General features: G+C 33.2%; 1 protein-coding gene across 3 annotated transcripts in view; it reads right to left on the reverse strand.

Moving 5' to 3' along the window:
- The window catches only part of LOC142354682 (uncharacterized), a 71,731-nt gene that overhangs the window by 21,095 nt on the left and 28,357 nt on the right, over nucleotides 1–22,279 (reverse strand). Inside the window, exons 1-2 of one of the 3 annotated variants that reach the window (XM_075407042.1) lie at nucleotides 16,933–17,538; nucleotides 16,170–16,477 (exon numbers count right to left, since the gene is read on the reverse strand). In XM_075407042.1, the coding sequence (XP_075263157.1) occupies nucleotides 16,170–16,449 (280 nt within the window). In that variant the 5' untranslated portion in view covers nucleotides 16,450–16,477; nucleotides 16,933–17,538. Of the gene's footprint in view, nucleotides 1–16,169; nucleotides 16,478–16,932; nucleotides 17,539–22,279 lie in introns of those variants that run through there. The other 2 variants (XM_075407041.1, XM_075407043.1) reach the window with 2 other exon arrangements.

Genomic DNA, 22,279 nt, shown 5'->3' on the forward strand with positions numbered 1-22,279 from the left:
TCTATTCCAAGAGACTAAAAAATGTCGGTAAAACGCTATTCAGTCATAAGTAACATAATATTGGTTTTGTTTTATCAATCAAAAATTGGATGTGAATGCCAGTTAAACTATTGTCAGGCAATTAAAAAAGCTCCAGAGAAAAAGATTAAAATGGATAAAATCAAGCAGTCATTTTACTGATAAAGAATACAAAGATTATCTTTGATCAATAATTTTACTTCCCATCTCATATTAACTTGCCTTCACCGATCTCGTGGTTTTTATACAAAATTGTTACATTTAAACTTTCACTTTGAGGAGAGCACTTGCGGTGAAAAAGAAATGGACGTATCCAAACACGATATAGCGATAAAATATTTTTAAACGCAAACGAATATAATCGCCAGTGTTGCCGATCGAAGTAATTTTTCTACCCAGGTAAAAGCTACAAAATTGTGATAGCACTGGTGCGTGATGTTCCCAATTTTAATCCATGTTGAAGTCCCTCTAAAAACAAAAGAGAAATTGGAGAATTTCTATTTGACTTAGCTAAGAAGAACTTTAAGTACAAATCATAACCATATCCATAGACCGTGTTTGAGAGAAATAAAAATCAAGCCCCGTTAAGGATTTACCAAGCATGTTGAAACCAAGTTTACTGAAATTTCGGAACTCATTGATTTTAATTGTTTTATTATTTATATTATTTTTTTATTTATATTATTATTATTGTTATTATTATTATTACTATTATTATCATTATTATTATTATCATTATTATTATTTTTACTAATATTATTATTATCATTATTATTATTATTATTATTATTATTATTATTATTACTATTACTTTTATCATTATTATTATTATTTTCATTATTATTATTATTCTTTTTTATAATTGTAATTATTATTAATTTTGTTATTTTTATTATTATTATTATTATTATTATCATTATTATTATTTTTAATATTATTATTATCATTATTATTATTATTATTATTATTACATTTACTTTTATCATTATTATTTTCATTATTATTATTATTCTTTATTATTATTATTATTATTATTATTATTATTATCATTATTATTTTTATTATTTATATTATTATTATCTTTATTATTATTATTATTATTATTATTATTATTATTATTATTATTATAATTACTATTACTTTTATCATCATTATTATTATTTTCATTATTATTATTATTCTTTATTATTATTGTTATTATTATTATTATTGTTATTAGTATTATTATTATTATTATTATTATTTTTTATTATTATTATTTTTTTTATTATTATTATTTTTATTATTGTTGTTGTTAATATTTTTATTATCATTATTAGCATCATTTTTATTTTTATCATTTTTTTAAATAATTATGTGAAAATCATTAACTGTATTTTATATCCAACCATTTTTTACTGTCAATATTAAAAATGTATTAATCAAAATATAAGCTTGATGTTTTTTATCAAAATAAAATATTGACTCTACTTTTTACTAGTCCTCACCAAGAAAAATTTATTAAAGTACATTGTCACTTCCAAAGAGCAAGACAATCAAAACTGTGCTAATCACAGTTTCTTTTGTTGTCTGAAAATTTATACACTATGTTACCAAAAAGCTGCTTACAACACATTTTCGGCTCTTTAAGCGTTATTTAGGCGCGATGAAACGCGTTAAATATCTTAGTTTCAATTAAGTTTTCATTTTTTTTCTCTCTGCTTACACAGAAAAGGTGGTTACGTTGCTTTGTTCTTTATTGCTTGCCACGCTGTTGCAGTTCGAGATTTTCAATTTTCACGAAAAAAGAACAAAAACATTTCAGCTTTGAATGAACATAGTAGTGCGAGTTCCTCGAAGGAATGCAACGAGATTTACTGACAAAAAACAACAATTTCCAGTTGGACAAGCGATCAATTTTGTTTTAAAGTAGCATACAATCAGACGGTTGAGAACTGTGATATGTTCAAATCACACTTTTAAAATTATGCCCAACGGGTTTTGATTCTCCTTTCAGTATATAGAAATGTTTTTCAATGAGCGCTATTTATACGTGGATGCACTGAAATCATCAGCGTTGCGGAGAAAAAATTGCAGTGTGGAAAAAGACGTTGAAAATGCTATTGTTTGGAGCAACAGTTTTCTTTCCGGTAAAATCAAAACAAGAACTTTTTTGCTTCTTCCCACCAATGGAACCATCTCACAGGAAAAACACTTCAGAGACCTGGGCATATATTTTTCTGACAAATCGATCGTTTGATTATCACTTGAGTTTTTTTTACAAAAAGGTAATCAGAAGCTTGCACATCTAAAAAATTCTATTACAAGAGACTAAAAAATGTCGGTAAGATGCAATCCAGTCATAAGTAACATAATATCGGTTTTGTTTTATCGATCAAAAACTTGGAATGCCAGTTGAACTATTGTCAGGCAAATGAAACAGCTCCAGAAAAAAGACTAAAATGGATACAATCAAGCACCCATTTTACTGATAAAGAATACAATTATTATCTTTGATCAATAATTTTACTTCCAATCACATATCAACTTGCCTTCACAGATCTCGTGGTTTTGAACAAAAATGTTACATGTTTACTTTCGCTTTGAGGAGAGCAATTGCGGCGAATGAGAAATGGACGTATCCAAACACGATATAGCGAGAAAATATTTTTAAACTCAAACGAATATAATCGCCAGTATTGCCGATTGATGTAAATTCTCTACCAAGGTGCAAGCTAGAAAAGTGTGATAGCACTGGCGCGTGATGTCCCCAATTTTAATCCATGTTCAAGTTGTTCTAAATACAAAAGAGAAATTGGAGAATGTCTATTTGATTTAGCTAAGAAGAACTTTAAGTACAAATCATAACCATATCCATGGACCGTGTTTGAGAGAAATAAAAATCAAGCCCCGTTAAGGATTTACAAAGCATATTGAAACCAAGTTTACTGAAATTTTGGAACTCATTGATTTTAATTGTTTTATTATTAATACTATTTTTTTTATTTATATAATTATTACTGTTATTATTTTTATTACTACTATTATTTTTATTATTTTTATTATTATTATTATTATTATTATTATTATTATTATTATTATCATCATTATTATTATTATTTTCATTATTGTTATTATTCTTTATTATTGTTATTATTATTGTTATTATTATTATTATTATTATTATTATTTTTATTATTATTATTTTTTTATTATTATAATTTTTATTATTGTTGTTGTTGTTAATATTTTTATTATCATTATTAGCATTATATTTATTTTTGTCATTATTTTAAATACTTATGTGAAAATCACTAACTGTATTTTAAATCCAACCACTTTACCATTTTACTGTCAATATTAAAATGTATTAATCAAAATATAGGCTTGATGTTTTGTTATCAAAATAAATTATTGACTCTATTTGTTACTAGTTTTCCCCAAGAATATTTTAATAAAGTACATTGTCACTCCCAAAGAGCCAGACGTTCAAAAAATGTGCTATTCAGAGTTTCATTTGTTGTCTAAAAATTTATACACTATGTTACCAAAAAGCTGCTTACAACACATTTTCGGCTCGTTAAGCGTATTTTAGGCGTGATGAAATGCGTTAAATCTCTTAATTTCAATTAAGTTTTCATTTTTTTTCTCTCTGCTTACACAGAAAAGGTGGTTACGCTGCTTTGTTGTTTATTGCTTAACACGCTGTTGCAGTTCGAGATTTTCGATTTTCACGAAAAAAACATACATTTGATACCAAAAAAGTGACAGGCTCAAGGCGTCGCCGGTGTAAAAATGGTGCGAGTTCCTCGAAGGAATGGAACGAGATTTACTGACAAAAAACAACAATTTCCAGTTAGACAACCGATCATTTTTGTTTTAAAGTAGAATACAATCAGAAGGTTGAAAACTGTGATATGTTCAAACAAGCTAAAAGTTCTAGTTTACTTTGAGATCTGGAAAACTGCGGGAAGAACAAAAAGCGGGAGGTACAGGATTAGTCCGCAAATAGTCCCAATGTAAATCAAACTGAAAATTTCTGGGCATTTTTGATGTAAAAGATGAGAAAACAGACAGTTTTTGTTGGTAAAATTTGGAAGAAAAGTGTCGGAAAATTGACACAGATGCAAAAACATTGAGTGAAAACAAAAAAAGACGTCTAATTAATGTCTGTTGATGTTAATTGAATTGTTACTAGAGAATTGACTTGAACTCACAATGTTGTCTTATTTGATGTCTAGGGCGTTTTAAAAAATCCTTAGATTTACGTTGCTTTCTGGTACCATAGAGTACTCGGGCCGAGGCGTTTTTCCAAAATTATGCAAGATAAGCGTCAACTAGGCCTGACAATTCAGAAAATTCATCGCCGTTTTCTTACATAATTTTGCGGTGAGTGCGTTGAGTTTGACTTAAGCAGTAGATCTTACAAAATTTCGCGACCCTAAGCGTAGATCTTACTTAGTTCCGCGTTTCTAAGCGTAAACCTTTCCTAATTTTGCGTTTGTAAGCGTAGTAGATCTTACATAATTTTGCGTTGATTTTAGCAAAATTCAACGCTTAGAGCTCTGTTTGTGAGACAGCAACCTCTGACCTCCTGCGTCTTGGCTTCTCTTCTATCACTGTAACACCGTACCTTCTGCCTCTTAAGAACAACATTCTTTATAATGTGTTAAATCAACGCTAAATTCAACGCCGAACTATGAAAGATCAACCCCAAGTTCACCGCAAAATTATGTAAGATCGACGCTAAAATAAACGCTAAAATATTTAAGATTAACGCTTTATTCAATGCAATATTATGTAAAACCAACGCTTAAAAACGCAAAATTATGTACGAACTACGCCCAAGCGTAGATTGTCTATAATTTCAACGCATTCGCTGGCAATCTTTCAGAATTTTGTGTTTTTTTTGCGTTGACGCATCGGCCCGGGTATTATGCCCTGTTTAGGTAATTTGTCTGTACTGGACTCTGAAAGTCATTCTAAATGGAGCCATTTTAAATTACATGCTTGCAAATTTTTTATCCATTCTGCCGGCAGGCCAATTTCAATGTCATTTGCAGAACCACCACACCGCCACATTTGTTTAATAATGGCCCCGTCAAAGAAAGACCGGTTAATTCTTTAATCTAGATCCAACACTGCATTATTGGATTCAAATTGAGCGCAAAAAACCATGACCATATTTGAAAGAAAAGAGGCCAAATTAAGGATTCGCATTTGATTCCATTGTCTGGCTATTATAGTAATACGGGACCAGTAAACAGAACAATTTCTCGTTCTCTTTGATACCATTATGCTAAGCTATGATGTTGACACAAAGAAACCAGTGCATTTAGATGGTTTAAAAGAAATACAGATTAGTTTTTTGCAAAGATGTGTCCAAAGTAATATTTTTTTGTTCTGTTTCAAAAAGCAATAGCAAACTATGGTTTGCAAGAAAGCAATTGCGTTTGATCAGTCGAAGCGATGCCAGGATGGTTCAAACATTATTCGTCTAATTGTAATTTCTGATTAATGAATGTTTGTCATAAATATCTCATGATTATTTTGATTCAAGAAAGTCAACAACAAATGATTTTGATCGGTCGTAAAAAATATTTTGCAAAAAACAAAGCCTGATTTTGCAAAAGACGGTTTAGAAATGATTCATTTTTGTCATTGTTTTTCGTGATTGAATATTTGTTGCAGTTTATTGTATATATTGTGCCATAAAAGCGTCTTTCGTTCTGGTCAAACCCTGCCGCAAGTCAGTCATTATCCATTGAACTCGATCTAATCGATTGCCGTGATCAGGTGGTATTTAAGGAAAGAAAGGAAATTACGATGGTGTGTGGTCTTGTGATATTTTTTATAATTTATAACAGCCAACCACTGAACTGCAAAATAGAAAAGGGGGAAAGGATCAAAGTTGCCAAGTTAAACAGGAGGCAGGTTAGATAGGTTTAGATCCTGTTTTATCCCATCGCAGAAAAATCGCAAAATGGCCGTTTCGATGAAAGCAATTTATAAAAGATTAAATATATCCTGATTTCAACTCATAATTTGTTTAAGACTGATCCACAGTAACCTAAAACTTCCAGCTAGATCGATAGACCCAAACAAATAAGGAACCAGTCAATTTGAAGCAAAGATAATTAAATAGAAAAATAATTTGATTTCTATAGTTCTTGCTTTCTTCTTACAACTGTGATGACACACACTACTTTTAATATTCAAAATCCCGAAAAAGTAAACCAGGCGAATGACTGGAAAAGACAAATTTAGCATTAATTTCATTGAAAAAATATTTGTGTTGCCTTAGTGAGGCAGTAAGTGTCTGAAGATAATGTCATTGCTATCAAGAAGTTCCCAAATACGAATGCGATGCTAATAAGATATGGAAACTCAGAGTAATCGTATTTTTTTTTAAATAATTGCTACCCAATACAGTAATTTGTAAAACATTGGCTCAAAGAATTGAAATAAAGTTCTTGTGTTCAAGATTATCACCGGCGATAACTATTTTTACATCTATTTTCTTCTAACTCTCCAGCACCAGTGGCGAGAAAAGAGCGACACAAATTTATTGTCTGATTCGAAAACAGTTTTTTAGCCCTTTACGATCTTGCATGCGGTGATAGCAACAACTAATATCATCGATAAGCTCTGCAATAATTGTTGCAGTGAAAGTTTATTTCGGAAATCATATTGAGGAAACAATAACAGAATCATGAGCAATTACAAAAAAAATAAAATATGAAACTAGATGGCGTGATCCAAATTTAATCAAACAATTTAACAACAAAACTGAAGTTCAGAAACCTCATAAAAAAGGCTTAATTATTGGAGCAAAGAAAAGAACTTAGAAAACATCTTAGAGCTTAGAAATTTAACGTATGTTAATAAACTCAGAAAGAGAACAAACTTACCAGGTTTGCAACGCCAACTGCAGCTGACAATTTAGAAAATGAATGTAAATCAGTTTTGAACTTAACGTTTGTCAAACATCGATACTTATCTACTAATATTGAATGGGAAATGCAACTTGGTGACCGACCTCGATTGAACTAATTTTTTGCATGTAATAATGAAATGACGCCCGCTCATACGCCCCGAAAATTGCATGATTTTTGATTTATTAACCTTTTAACAACTATAAACTGTAAATGTTGTAATTATTTTCAGACCAAATATGCGACTGTTTTTTGTTAAAATTTTCACTCTTTTCTTCTCTTTTGAATCTCCTAAAATTAATTATTATTCTCTCAAATATCTCAAACAGCTTCAATAAAAACTTGCTAAACTTGTCCTGCCTCATCGGGGTTGTTGCGCTACGTGTCCTTAATCCTGCTAACAGGTTATGGCCTCAGCCATCGGACCCTTGATACGCCAATAGAGTTTTTGTTGAGATTGTAGCGTCAGTGTTGGTAGTTCTTGCTCTTCTAGATTGATGCGAGTTTTAAGATGTGAAATTTGAGATTTCCCTCGCATATAAAAGCTAAATCAAATTTTGTGAGAAAAACGTGGAAGTTTAAACCTCATAATGGAACCATCAAACAATAGTATTAAGTGGATGACGTTTGGTGGGTTGTCAGAGGACTACCCAACAAGGAGCATTCGTTTCTCTGCCTTTGCACGAATCAAGGGCCTCTTCGAAACGCTCACAGGCACAGTTGAGCTACCTGACAAACCAACACCACTGACGGAAGATGCCAATGATGCTCAGGCGCGAAAACACGAGGCTCAGACTCAAGCTAGAGATACAGCTGTACAATAAGATGAGAACCGCAAAAACAAGATTCCGTGCTACCTGGCAATGACGCTAGACGTCAGCAGCCTCATGCTCATTCGGCATGACTGTATGAACCGCAGGGGTCTCCTAAATGGCTGGAAGGCCTGGCAACATCTCCAGCAACTGTTCAGAAGCGATGAAACAACAACAATCACAAGTATGATGAGGCTGTTGGCCAGACTACAACTTCGGGAGGACGAAGCCATCCAGCAGTACTTCATCAGAGCGCCAGAACTGGTCACCCGGTTGCATCATGGTAGTGAGGAGCTTTCTGAGACGCTCTTTAATGGAATGGCATTGAACGGCCTTCCACAACGATACGAGCATTTTGTGGTGCAAGAGAGCTTCAACCCTGCAGAGAATTTTGTGGAACTGAGGAAGCGTCTCACCAACTTCGAGGAGAGTCGCGGACAGAGAGATGATGTGAAGGAGGATCAGCAAATCGCCATGTCAGCAATGAATGCTTCTTGTCAACTTGGTACACACTCTTCTTTCAAATCACAACCAAGGAAGACTTTTTCTAAGCCTTATGGTTCCGAAAGCCTTAGGTTGTGTTTTGTATGGATTAAACCTGGACATTTAGCAGCTAGCTGTTACAAAAAAGACGATGCTGCATGTAGTATTTGCAAGGTTAAAGGCCATCTTGCAGTTGCATGTAAACATCAACAAAAAAGTCCTCATGAAGGCTTAGCATCTAGATTAAGCTCTGAAAGCTCGTTTGAAGTTTCAGCGGTAATTGATTTAGCAGTAAATTCAGGCAGCACTGATCACATGATGATAGATAAAATTTGGTTTGAAAAATATCAAAAACTAGAAACCACAGTTAAAAATCCAGATGGAGGGAAAACAAAAGTTGAAAGAGTAGGAGATGTAGATGTGGAAGCACGAGATGTTAAAGGTGTGCTACATAAATTGACTTTTGAAAAAGTTCTGCATGTACCAAAGTTCAAAACATATTTTATTCCAGGTTCAGGTTTTGTTCAAAACCAACACGAATTATTTCACACAAAAGCTTAGTCAGTCCTAAAACTCAGAAGCAAAGAAAGCTTCAGACTGATAATAAGAGGCAAATTGTTCTTCTTACCCTACAGAAAAGAAAAGAAAACACGCACCACTTTTCAAACTTAAGAGAGACACGTGTCAAGCAGAACTTTGGCACAAATGACTGGGACATTTGAAGCAAATACAACAGATGAAGTTACCCAAGCTTCAGATATTTGTGAAAATTGTGCTTTCGGAAAAATTTCGCAAAAGCCTGTTCCAAAAGTGAGCAATAACAAAACAACTCAAAAACTTGAAAGAGTTTTCTCTGACGTTATGGGGTCATTGTTTCCATCAAGTATAGGTGGCAGCAGATGTGCAATTTGTTTGATAGATGAATTCAGTGGCTACGTAGTAGTAAAATTTACTAAATACAAAACGCAACCATTGAAAACTTTCAAAGAGTATGTTGCCCAATATGTACGACTAAAAATTTTGCGAACTGATAACGGGAACGAGTGAAAAAACAAAGCCTTTAAAATTTTTGCACAAGCAAAGATAGCTCGTGAATACAGAGTTGCTGAAACACCCGTGCAAAATGGTGTTGCAAAACGTTTCAAAAAATTAGTAGTAGAGGATGCAAGATGTCTTCTAATAGATTCAAAATTGCCAAAAATCTATTGAGATCGATCTTTAGATACAGCAGGTTCTGCTAAAAATTTTGTTTTAAGGACAAAAATACAAAGTCAGCCTTCAAAAATTTGTTTTCGGTTGAAAACCAAGAAGCGACCAACTAAAAAAAAATTGGTAGCCTATTCAAAAAGTCAAGATGCCAGTAAAAAGTCAAAAGTTTGATCCTTGCCTGTTCATTGGCTGCTCTGATAACACAACAGATTGCTTGTTGCGAGATATCAAATCCAGGCATATTTTTAGTTCTGGAAACGTTAGGTTCAATCAAAGCAATCTACAAGGATATCAGAATGAAACGGAAGATATAGAAGACAGCTTTCTATATCTAGACTTAGACGAAGTAAGAGAAGAACTTCAGGATACAAGCAACTCAAGTGAGTTAAGTTCAGAGGTTGAGACTACTGAAACACGGAGTGATTAAAATAGTGAGAACAATATAGAAACTGAAGTTGATCAATAAATTAATTAAGAAAAACCAAGTCCAAGCGTCAAAACAAAATGGAAAATTAATGTGCAGTTCAATCTGAAAGTTACATTGAAAAGCATAGATAGAAAACCTTCAAACGCCCCATTTCGTGTCAAGAACTCACAACAGAAAAAAGTAAAAGCAACTGCAAAAATGCAAATGTTAGGTAAACTAGGTGAAGTAGCAATTCATTCAGGAGACCAAAAGATCTTGAAACTTTCGTCAGAGTACAATGAAGTGGAAAAATTGAGAAAGGAAGCAGCACAAAATAGAATACTTAAGCAAAGTGATAGGTCTAGAGCACCTCCGGAACATTTTGGTAAAAGCTATTCTCGTGTTGTTCAAAACACAATAACAAAAATTTCATCGAATCTGAAAACTTCGGAAAAGCTATTTATTCGGAAAAAAAAGACAAATGGTTTGAAGCAATGAAACCAGAGATATAAAGTTTAAATGAAACGGAAACTTGGGACTTAGTTTCAAAAGAAAAAGGACAAAATTTTATTCCTGGCCGATGGGTGTACGAAATTAAACAAGATTCAAACGGAAATATCGATAAGTTTAAAGCTCGTTATGTAGCAAAGGGTTTCAAACAGATTGAGGGAATTGTATATTTGGATACCTTTGCTCCCACAAGCAAACTTGAAGCTTTTAAAATTCTACTAGTTTTATGAGCTATAGAAAACTTTTTTTTTAAAACAAATGGGTTTAAAAGCAGTTTATTTGCATCCTAAAACAGACGAAGAGGTCTATCTTGAGCAACCAAAAGGTTTTGAGAAAATAGACAGCAATCGCCACAAGTTAGTTTGTTAACTTAAAAACCAATATATGGACTAAAGCAAGAAGCCAAAAAATGTATCAGAAGCTATCAAATTTTCTAATTCAGCAAAGTTTTGAGAGAAGTAAACACGATTACTGTCTTTTTGCAAAAAACAAAGAAGATGAAAATTTGTCCGTTCTAACCTGGGTTGATGGCTTAGTCTTAGCAGGAAATAGTCAAACAGAGATCAACAAATTATGAAGTATACTAGAATCAAAATTTAAGATGGATGACAGAGGAGGTCTTGATTGGTTTCTTGGAATGCGATTTCTGAAAACAGAAAATGAATAACTTTAGATCAAGAAAAATACACTCAAAACATTTGAGAGTATTTCAATATGCAAGACTGCAAACCGAGCAAAACACCAGCAGGAAAAAGTCTAAAACTTGAAGTAGCTCAAAAAGATTCAATTAGAGTGGAATCACACGAAGTTAGAAGTCTAGTAGGTTCAACACTTTACCTAGCTAAGCAAACTAGACCAGATTTGATGTGGCTCAAAAGTTTCTTATCACGCTTCATGAATGACCCAACTGTTGAGGATTTCAATTCTGGCAAGCGTGTGTTGAGATACCTACAAAATACTAAATCTCTTAGGCTCTTTTCCTATCAACCAGCAACAGTACTCTATTTGGCGAAACAGGTGCAGACTGAAGTGGCAACGTGAATGATAGGCGATCGACCACAGGATACTATTTTAGGCTTGAAGACAGTGAGGGATCTGTCAGTTGGCAAGTCATGAAACAACGGACAGTGTCACTCTCTTCTTTTGAGACAGGATACCAGGGTTTAGCTGCCGCGGTTCAAGAAGCCATCTTCTTGCGTGGTCTTCTTAAAGAACTGGGGTACGAACAGTGTGGGCCCAAAACCATAGGAAAGGGCAAACAGAGTTGCATAAAGCTAATTAACCGTGTGCTTCATAAACGATCAAAGCATATCAACACGAAACATCATTTCATGCGAGAATGAGTTGATGAACAACTCAATCAAAATGATCTGCATGCCAACAGATGACAGATCAAAATACAGCAGATCTTCTGACAAAGTCTTTGTCACAACCATTGGGCTTACCTAGCGGCAACAATCTAAGTGGGGTTACTGGAGCACAGAAAAGAACTTAGAAAATATTCTAGAGCTGTGAAATTTAACTTATGATGATAAACTCAGAAAGAAAACAATCTTACCAAATTTAAAACGGCAACTGCAGCTTACACTTTAAAAAATGAATGTGAATCAGTTTTGAATTTTATGTTTGTCAAATATCGATATTTGTCTACTAATATTGAGTGGGAAATGCAACTTGTTGAACGATCTCAATTGAACTAAATTTTTTCATGTAATAATGAAATGACGCCCACTCATACGCCCCAAAATCTCCTGTTTTTTATTCATTAACTTTCTAAAAAATGTAATCTGTACATGTTGTGTTTGTTTTCAGACTAAATATGCGACTGATTTTTGTTAAAATCTTCACTATCTCTTTTGAATTTCCTAAAATTTCATTCTTATTCTCTCAAATATCTTTTGAGCTTAAACAGCTTCAATCTCAAACTTGCTAAAACTCGTCCTGCCTAACCAGGGTTGTTTTGCAACCGTGTCCCTAATTCTGCTAACATTAACTTACAATCGGAGGCTCTTTATATATATATATATATATATATATATATATATATATATTTATATATATATATATATATATATATATATATATATATATATAAATAAATAAATAAATACATATATATATATATATACAATATATACATACATACATACATACATATATATATATATATATATAATATAAACCTGATTTTTTTCAGTAGTGCGCTTCCAGTTCATCTAGATATTGCTTGAAAGCAAGCAGCAAAATTTCAAGATATTAAACAGTTTTATCAGCGCTAAACAAGATTCAATTGAAATATGTACTAGACATATAAGCGAGATAGTAAAAAAACTATTGAAATTGTACCGTGCAGCTACGAAATTTGCATAAGCAAGCAACGGAAAATTTTCAATAACAAATTTAGCAAAAATAAGTAATTTCGGGTTTTCGTTAAATTTATATAAAATACCTATGCGATTCTGTATTGAAAATAGTACTGGCGTTGAGTATTTTATAGAGTAACTCTCATAGTTGACGCTGTGTGATATTAGCATTGAACTGTATCCCAATTCACGCCTGCAAACAAGCTCATTCGGTTTAAAAAAACAAAGCAAACAATAAATATGAAGTAATTAAAACTTCTTTCACAGTTGGCATATCTTAAGTGTTAAAATGGTTTGATGTTTGAACGCAAGTAGCTGCGAACTAAATTTTTTGCATGCAATAAGGAAATGACGCCCACTCATGCACCCCAAAATCGCCTGATTTTTTTTCATTAAACTTTTAACAAATTTAAACTGGAAATGTTATATTTACATTTCAGACCATATATACGACTGATTTTTATTCTCTCAATTATCTTTTGAGCTTAAACAGCTTTAGTCCGAAACTTGCTAAAACTCATTCTGCGTCATCCGGGTTGCTGCTCTGCCGTGTCCTTAATCCTGCTAACATTAACTTACAATCGAAGTTTCGTGTGAGAAATCATCTAAAGCTACTGGACACAATGGTCAAATTTTTTTACTCTCTCTCTCTCTCTCTCTCTCTCTATATATATATATATATATATATATAATATATATAAATATATATATATATATATATATATATATATATATATATATATATGTGTATATATAAATATATATCTTTGTTTTATAAAGTAATTATCATAGTTGACGCTGTGTGGTATCAACATTGAAATGTATTCTAACTCACGCCTGGAAACAAGCTCATTCGTTAAAATTGTTCAAAAAATGATCATACTTCCGACTATCAGTTCTCCAAACGGTATATTAAATCTGATTCAATTGCAAAATAAATGTAATGAACTTCGCCTTAGTGGAAACAAAGACATTTTTGATATGGAGTTGTTTGCGCGTAATTCATCGCTTTGCACCTTATTGTACAATGATATCTTGATCCCTGAAAAACTGAGTGCGTGTTTAATTGCAAGGTAATGGTGATCACTTTATACAAAAACTTAACGTCAATTCTACAAAATTGAACGTGCGTGGGGCAAATCTTACACAACTTACCAGCAATGCAACAAATTCAGTTAAGCAACTCTTGTTGGGAAAACAACAGTTGCATAAAGTACAGATGAAATGATTCAGCGGCCGATGAAAAATATGAAAAATAATTTTTTCATATTTTTATTTAATATGAAATAATTTTTTTCGCATTATTAATGGCGAAATTTAAAAAAAATCAAAATGACTTCGCTCATTACAATCTTGCTGGTCTGTTGTGAATTCAATCTCTTTTGATTTAGAATTCACACTAATTGAACGTCAAAAAGAATCCTGCAAAAGATTTCAATTAACCAACACCCCAAAATAAATTGCACGAACAAAATTGATTGCAGAGTTGCAGATTGAAACATAAATATTAATGCCGATACCAAAATTTTCCAATCATATTTTCCGGCCAGGCAAGTCAATTAACTTTGTTATTGGCTTACTTCATTAGATTCAGTCTCAATAGATTTACCAGAGTTCAGTATTTATAGATTGTCAAAATAGAAGCATAAAGTTTCTGTTAGTGTTAACCTTCAATTTAGAAGGCCAAGACGGGAATAATAGGGAGGAGCAAAAAATCACAAAAATCTCAAAAAGTCAATTATCATCGCTTAATATTTATTGAAAGTTCGATTTTTAAACAGATCAACCCAAAACGATAAATGAGATGAGAAAAACACAGAATATACTAAAAATATTTCGGCCGTTAGTTTTAATAACCCTTGTAAAAACTATTCGCACTGTCGTTCTTATTTTGTGTCCTATTTTATATTTTGTCTTCATTGTTCCGACCCTCTTTAGTGTGGGAGAAACTATATACTCAAATGGGTTGTTTTTTTGTTCAGTCAATTTCGACCGACCGATATTTTCATCTTAGAGGTATCATTAGAAAGCCGTTCAGCGAAGAATATATAATTAAAGATATTTTTGAATTTCGATTTTCCACGGATTTATCGAGGTTTAAAGTTTTCTGAGCATTTGACTTATTTTCGTTGTTATTGTTCACATTTTCCAAACTTTCCGGCAATTTTTTTTGCAAATTTTGCTAACAATATGTTAAAATTGGTGACGATACCGTTGTTGGTTTTACCTCTAAAAACAGAAGAGTGTTGTTGAAGTGTTTGATCAAATTGTCCGGCTAAAAAATTTTGCTATATTTTTTAAAAATTAGTTTTTATTCATCAAAAATTGGCTTCTTTAGTCCAGTATGTTTAAATTTGCATGATTAACACACCTTAAAACTGCTAACACAATCATCGTTTACTCCAAGGAAGCAAAGTTTTTTGTCTAACTGGTACCTAGTCTCATTTATTACAGGTCGCATATCAAAGTATTCCAGCATTTTGTTAAATTCATACACCATTTATTTTTTTATCAATATATGAGATTTTTGAAAGTTTTTTTTTCATTTGGTGGACAATAAAGCTAAACTTGTAGATAAGCGGGGTTAGAACATTATATGCGAACGCACATTGCCGAGCCTCCTTGTTGTTTTCTTTTGTATGGAGGGTGCCTAGGGGCGTGGTTTTGCTGTCTGCTCCGGCCGAATAAGCCTATAATTTTGTCAGTACACTGACAGTGACGGTCAGAAGTCCTAATTGAAAAGTGCTCGGGAAAGATCACACAAAATATACTGAACAAACTTTTATAGTTGTTTATTTTAGTTGACATTTGGGTATAGGCTTTTTCGGCAAATGTCTGGCTATTTCTATTTTATTACTTGCAATATTTTTGAAAAATTGGTAGGGTCGTACTATCGCGCCTTATTAATATTCATAGGTCTTAATACAGTAACTTAGAATTCCTGGTAGGCCGTACTAACACTACTTGTAGAGAACTTTGTGAAATCTTAGTACAGTTTAGAACTAAAAATTGATCAACTCAGTTTTTATCGGTGCCTTACAAGTCTTACTGCGTTTTGAGCAACTTGGGGTATTGTAAATTGTGCATATGATTAGTTTGACATAGATTGACAAGTGATTTTACTTGTACGGGGTAACTTTGGCGAGAACGTTAATGTCTTGACGGAAAACAAAGAAAATGTTATCGGGTTATAGAAAATCCGCAAGGTTGAGGACTAAGTGGTGTACAAGTGGTGGACTTGTACAGTACACTGAACTTGTAAATAAATCGAATACAGTACTGGTCTACTCTCGCAGTGCTTTCGGCTATTTAGACCCCCCTAACAGAATGGAACTGGTAAACTGCATACAATCACATCTCTTGCTGGTGCCACAAACCTTAAATTCAACTTGCACGACTATTGCAAGATCTTGCAAGATGACCATCGAAAATGCAAATGTAACTGATGACAAACCTTGTCTCAATGATTCTGGGTCGATTTCAGCTCCGTATATTTCCCAAGTGTACCCAGAGCTATCCTTGGTCACTTCTGGCACCGTGCTCTGTCTCGCCAGCATTCTGGACTGGGCGGCAGAAGATGTTGAACTGGAACTGCTGTTGGATTTGGTAGAGGTTCTCGCCTTGTTTGGCACTGAGTCCCTGGGGGATCGGTCACGTGGGCTGTCGGGTGTCTGGTCAAGGGTCGGAGGGGAGGTTGCCGGTTGTGTTTGAAGAGGAGTTGCGACTATTGACATAATTTGACAGGTCGCGAAGGTTAATCAGCTAAAAGGTAAACAATAGCAGAGTTTATTTACAGTTCGTACTGTATTTAGTTATGTCCCAAAGCCAATACTTAATATTGGCAAGCTATTCGAAAAATCGTGAATGAGGTCACCAATATTCGCACACAGAAAGCAGAGAAAACTTTTATTCTGAAAATCGACTGCAACTATAAAAGCATAGAAACACGTTTCCTGCTCATAGAAAAATCAGAGCAAATCAGTACTGAATAACAAAATGTCACTCCTATGTATTCTGCACAGGTACTCTACATTTCACATTTTACGATGCAACTTTTCTCGGGTGCACATGTTTTAGGCCAGCTTCACGACTTTTCAATTGGCTTCAAATAAAAGATTCAGTACTGATTAATTTTTCTATACTTAGGGAAGTTTAAAATTGTCAACTTTGGCTATAAAGAGATCTTAAATCGGCTATGACAAGATGAAAAGAATTACTTTGAAATGCTGTGAAGTTCAGGTGTTAAGTTAAAATTTTAAATGTAACAGGTTAACAGTTTAATAAAGTCAAATAGGTTATAACAAGTTAAGTAATGTTGCTACCTGATTTTGAAGGAGTTTAATGAACTGATTTTCTATTGAACTCACTCGAGTGTTTCAATAACCCAAAAGCAATATCACTTTCATAAATTTTAGTTATAACTGTCTAGTTGTGAATTGGTTATAGTTACTGTGCATTAGGGCGTGTAGGCAATCATAGAATGAACAAAAAATTAAGGCATGAACTGAAAAAATATCTAATATTGATATCCAAATTGTTCCTGTAATTATCGGGAAAACGCGATGGAAGTATTGCTAATGGATAAAAGAGGATAAACAGAAAAGCAAGTTCTTTAAAATTCAATAAAACCAGAATGGAAAACTGGGAAATGCAGTAATATAGGAAGTAGAGAATCTGGCAATCGATGAAAAATATCTGAAAAATTGCTCAATTGTAGTTAATAATGCATAACACAGTGCTACTGCTAGATAAATAATTTGCCTCAAGTATTATAGGTATATCTATTCTCTTGTTCTGTTCTCCACTGATGCAGCTCTGCTACCACAGATATGGCCAAGTGAAAGAAAGAATGAAAGAATTATGGAAAGAAAAAAGAGAAAAGAAGATAAAAAATATCTTTTCTCTGTTCCCACTACTACTACCACCACCACCACCAGCAGAGGTGTCTTCTCACATAGCCGAGGATTCAGATAGCCGAAAATAATACCAAGATTCATCCAAGCAATTTGATTGGCCCATTATTTCCGATTTTTTAAACAAGTAGATTTAACTATATAACAAAATGATTAAACATACTTGTAACAACTAAATAAGAATCGACACAGCAGAACTATTATCATATAGGTCAGTTCAAACAGAGCAGAATAGACTGTCTTTTTATTTTTTCCGGCTATCTGGACCGTCGTCTATCTGACCCCAGCCAGCGGAGGCTAGGCTACATAGCAGTTGAATTGTCTGGAGATTATGGAAAATATGGATGGAATGTAGGTTTAATATTTGAACATGCCAACATCAAAGCTACGTGCGATTAGCGGATGAGGAAAATGACCAAACCAATTGTGTATTTTACACTATCTCATTGTGTATGGTAGCCTCATTATCAGTTTTGTATGCTAAGTTTACAAGCGAGTTAGTGTGAGTTATGATGTATTATAACCCCCCCCCCCACACACACACACACACACGCACACACACACACAAACACACACACACACACTCAAAATAGAAAAAAATCACAAACACACACACAAACACACACACACACACACACACACACGCAAAACAGAAAAAAACACAAACACACACATACACACACACCCACACCCACACACACACACACACACACACACACACACACACACACACACACACACACACACACACACACACACACACACACACACACACAGACACACACACAAACACACACACACACACACACACACACACACACACACACACACACACCCACCCACACACACACAGTCGCGCGCGCACGCACACACATGCACACATACTCCTACAAATAATGAAAGGTAGTAAAGTATATACCCCCGGAAGAAGTGTGCGTTATCAAGTTTAGACAAGAAAAGAGTGCGCTTGGGGCTGGTACAAAGTTGATGAATTGATTCTCGTTACATTCTTTTTTGACATTTGCTTTTCAAAGTAGCCATCAAAACCGTCCCGATTTCTTTTCAGAAGAAATACTTTCTCTGCTTGAAATATAAACCAAATGCACAAAATGTACTTTAATAGACCATATAGCGCATTGCTATACTCGCATAAATCAATCCCGTTTTCAACATTCAATTCTTGTTCAAAGCAAGTTCATAAAAAGTGCCGAAAAGTTAGCTCAGCTGAATTTGATTGGCACTTCAAAGAAAGCTTCCTCTTTCATCTAATCCACTACCAATTGTGTCAATTCTCTTGCCAGTTTGTTTGTGACCAAATACTGCAAAAGAGCAGCTTTACTTTTGATTCAAAATTGTCGCATTTTGCTTTGAAGACTATCCTAAAAAGTCAAATAAAGTACGCTATAAATGCGATAGACGTAACCATAGACCAAATTAAAAGTTGTCGGCTTCGTTCTATGGACCAGCTCGACCTGCAAACTAATCGAAATTTTAAAAAAATTGTCGGATATTGAAGCTGAAAAATTGATATTTGTAATTTCTATTTTTTAAATAACTGTATCAATCATAGCCAGTGATTGCTGTAAAGTAGCTGCAAAACAAGACTGGTACCCTATAGATAAAAAGTTCACTGAGGCCATGCAGAGACAGAAGTTCAATTGATGGTTTTCAGTTATACTTGTTTCAAATTAAATTTCAGTCGATTTTACTCAAAAAAATGGGCGGCAGCAAGTTCAGAAATAGTTAGGAAATGTTCTTCAATTAACGAAAACAATTTTAGAAAGAAAACTTTTAGCGTTAATATCATCAAAATCTCCAATTTCTTTTTGCAGCAGGAAAAATTCACAGTGATCTTAAAGGTACCCATATAAAGGTGATCGAGAAGATTCACTAAACTATAGCAATTTGTTGATATCTACTGTACAATCAAAAGTTTTTGAAAAATCTATGACTACTGGGATAGTTGAGTATATTTCAAAATGTCATTTAGTCAGCCCAATAAAATTGCAATTTTTCCTTTCGCAAAAAAGTTTATCCGTACATTCCGACTGCGTTTAATTTCTTAAACAGATTCAAACTTTTTGTCTGAAATATGTTGGCCTCAAAATCCAGTTTAGCTGTTTTTCCAAGGATACCATTAGATTCTGCTCATTCGCCCGAAAAACGGCTGCTGCTGGGTAGTACAAATGACTTTATGCCAGTGCATAAATGATGAGTCTGAAATGTTTTTATGGAATGGATTTTCTAATAGTGTAAATTATTTTAACTCTTTAAACCGTTTTTTGTAGTAATTGTTTAACGTCCTCTTGAATTGTTAAACTTCTGTCTATATGACCCCTAAGTATGTTACTTCAGTTTTCTCGTCTATTGGAATTGAATTTATGATTGTCTGTCCAATAAAGTCTTTTCTTTTGCTCGCACCGAGTATCATGACTTCAGTTTTTGTGGTATTTACTTTGAATTGATGTTCTTAAAATTTTGACTAAGTTTGTTGGCATTTTTTCTCATTCGGCCTTGCTTGTGTCAATAGAGGTATCAAAATTGAAAAAGACAGTATTGCCATCTTGATGTATATTTTCAATTTCATTGTCATTTCTTGTTGCCATATCATTATTATACAGATTTAATAAGAGCCGGCCGTTTACTGTTCCTTGTGTTACACCTCCATGAAGCTTTTATGTAGGATTCATTTTTGATGAATTCCGTGCAAAGCAATTGGGAATCGATTGCTGAGTATTTTTTTTAAAAACAAGATTGAGTTTTGCTTCGACTTCCAATTTTCCTGTCATTTTCTGCTGTTTCAAAAAGATTTCTGAAAAATCTGTTGAAAATGTCATCATTAGAAAAAGTGATTGGTTTTTTTATATCTATGAACCTTTCATAGTCTTTATAATTCAAGAATCTATCTTAATCGACTACCATCATTTGTCTTGACTATTCAACTAACCATTTGTCAGTTTAAAACGTTTGTCAGTTCTGAGAGAAGACATTTTAGGTGAAGCATTTTTTGATAGTGCTGCTGTAAAGTTTGATGTGACAACCTGTAGCAGGAAATCCAAGCTGCTCTGAAAGTACATTTGGGCCAAATTATAGTTCTAGGCAGTGTTTAAGATCAGGTAGAGTATAGTTTTTTTTGTCCTAAATTTTTTTTGAATTGCATTTTTTTAGCTTCTACACAAAGCCCTCACATTACTTAAAGTAGAAAAAGGATCACTTTTTACAAAGCTATCACAAATTAGAGTGTCGTTTTCAAGTGAGCAGTCAGTGATGATGTAATTAATAAGGATTTCGGTATTGTTCGTCCGGATTAAACGAGTAGGAAAGTTTTTGTTCTTGACATGCAAGTCATACGGAATTATTACTGTTTCGAGATTAGATCTTTCGATATTATCTAAATAGTTAATTCTAAAATCACCCAGAAATAGTATCTTTCCTTTTTATAATTGCATTACCTATGTTATTTGCTAGTTGGTCTAAAATTGCCTTGCTAAAGTGTTTATTGGTATTATTAAAAACATGTAAATATACAGAAGCACAAGTTGGTAATTTGAATGAGACCTCATACACTCACAAACTTATCCGTATAAATATTTAAATCCTTGCAAATATTTAGAGAAGAAATCTTTAGCACAAGTATAATAAATTCACCACCTGTTTTAGTGTTTCTTCCGACCGAGGAATTACGTTCAGTTTAAAAACAACAGTATCGTTCTTTGTCAGGATTGGAGTTTTTTAATCGTCATTTTCACTGAGCCAGGTTTCTGTAAACACGAAATTGCAGTTTGAACCAAGATCGTTGATATATTGGATATACCATTAGAATTGTTCAATACGATGATGACACTCCTGTTTTTATTTCGCCACAGAAATTGATTGTGAGGATTTGCAAAAATTAACACAAATTTGATTTAACTATTTTTGAGTTTCAAATGCACAGACTCAATTGGTATGCAAATAAAACAGTGTATTTTGTGTTTTCGTAAAACAAACATAGAATAAAAGTTGCAATATTATTTAGCAGCGTTAGCGTTAGTACACCTAAAAACAAAGTTTTTTTTCCATTTAGGTAATACTAAGTCACATTCTCAAATCTTTTCTAGTTTTTTGTAGAATTGTCGTTAATCTGACTGCCGCTCTAGTAAAACAGTTAAACTGGACTATATGAAACTCGCTAAGACTGTATAAAAAACAAACACAACTCCTCGTCTGACTTGAACCGAAAGCACATGATATCTCCCACTATAACCCCTCATTGATTTAAAATTGTGTTTGCGCAAAATTGAAACATTTATGCCTCCAATTTCGAAAACTTGAAAACTTTGAATAGTGGTATCAAATTTCAAAGAAGAACAGAGAAGTTTTTTATATCGCGAAGTCCCCAATAGCTCCATTTTAGGAACATTTTTTCTTGCAAAAGTTCTTTTTTTTGTACTGCCCTTACTGCGCATTTGAAATCAATCAATAAAAGCTTTTGAAACATTAATGAATATAAAAGAAATTTTGAAAGATCCACGCCAAACTCTTAAGGCAAAAAAGCATGATCTGAAATTAAATACTATCAAAAATTTTTGTCCTTGACTTCAGTTGTGTTTTTAATTTTTACTGATTACATCATTTGCTGTTCTTTGAAAATATTTCTGGTTTTTGAGAT

The sequence above is a fragment of the Convolutriloba macropyga genome, chromosome 15 (assembly GCF_964194025.1).
Source record: "Convolutriloba macropyga chromosome 15, txConMacr16.3, whole genome shotgun sequence".
Taxonomy (NCBI): domain Eukaryota; kingdom Metazoa; phylum Xenacoelomorpha; order Acoela; family Convolutidae; genus Convolutriloba; species Convolutriloba macropyga.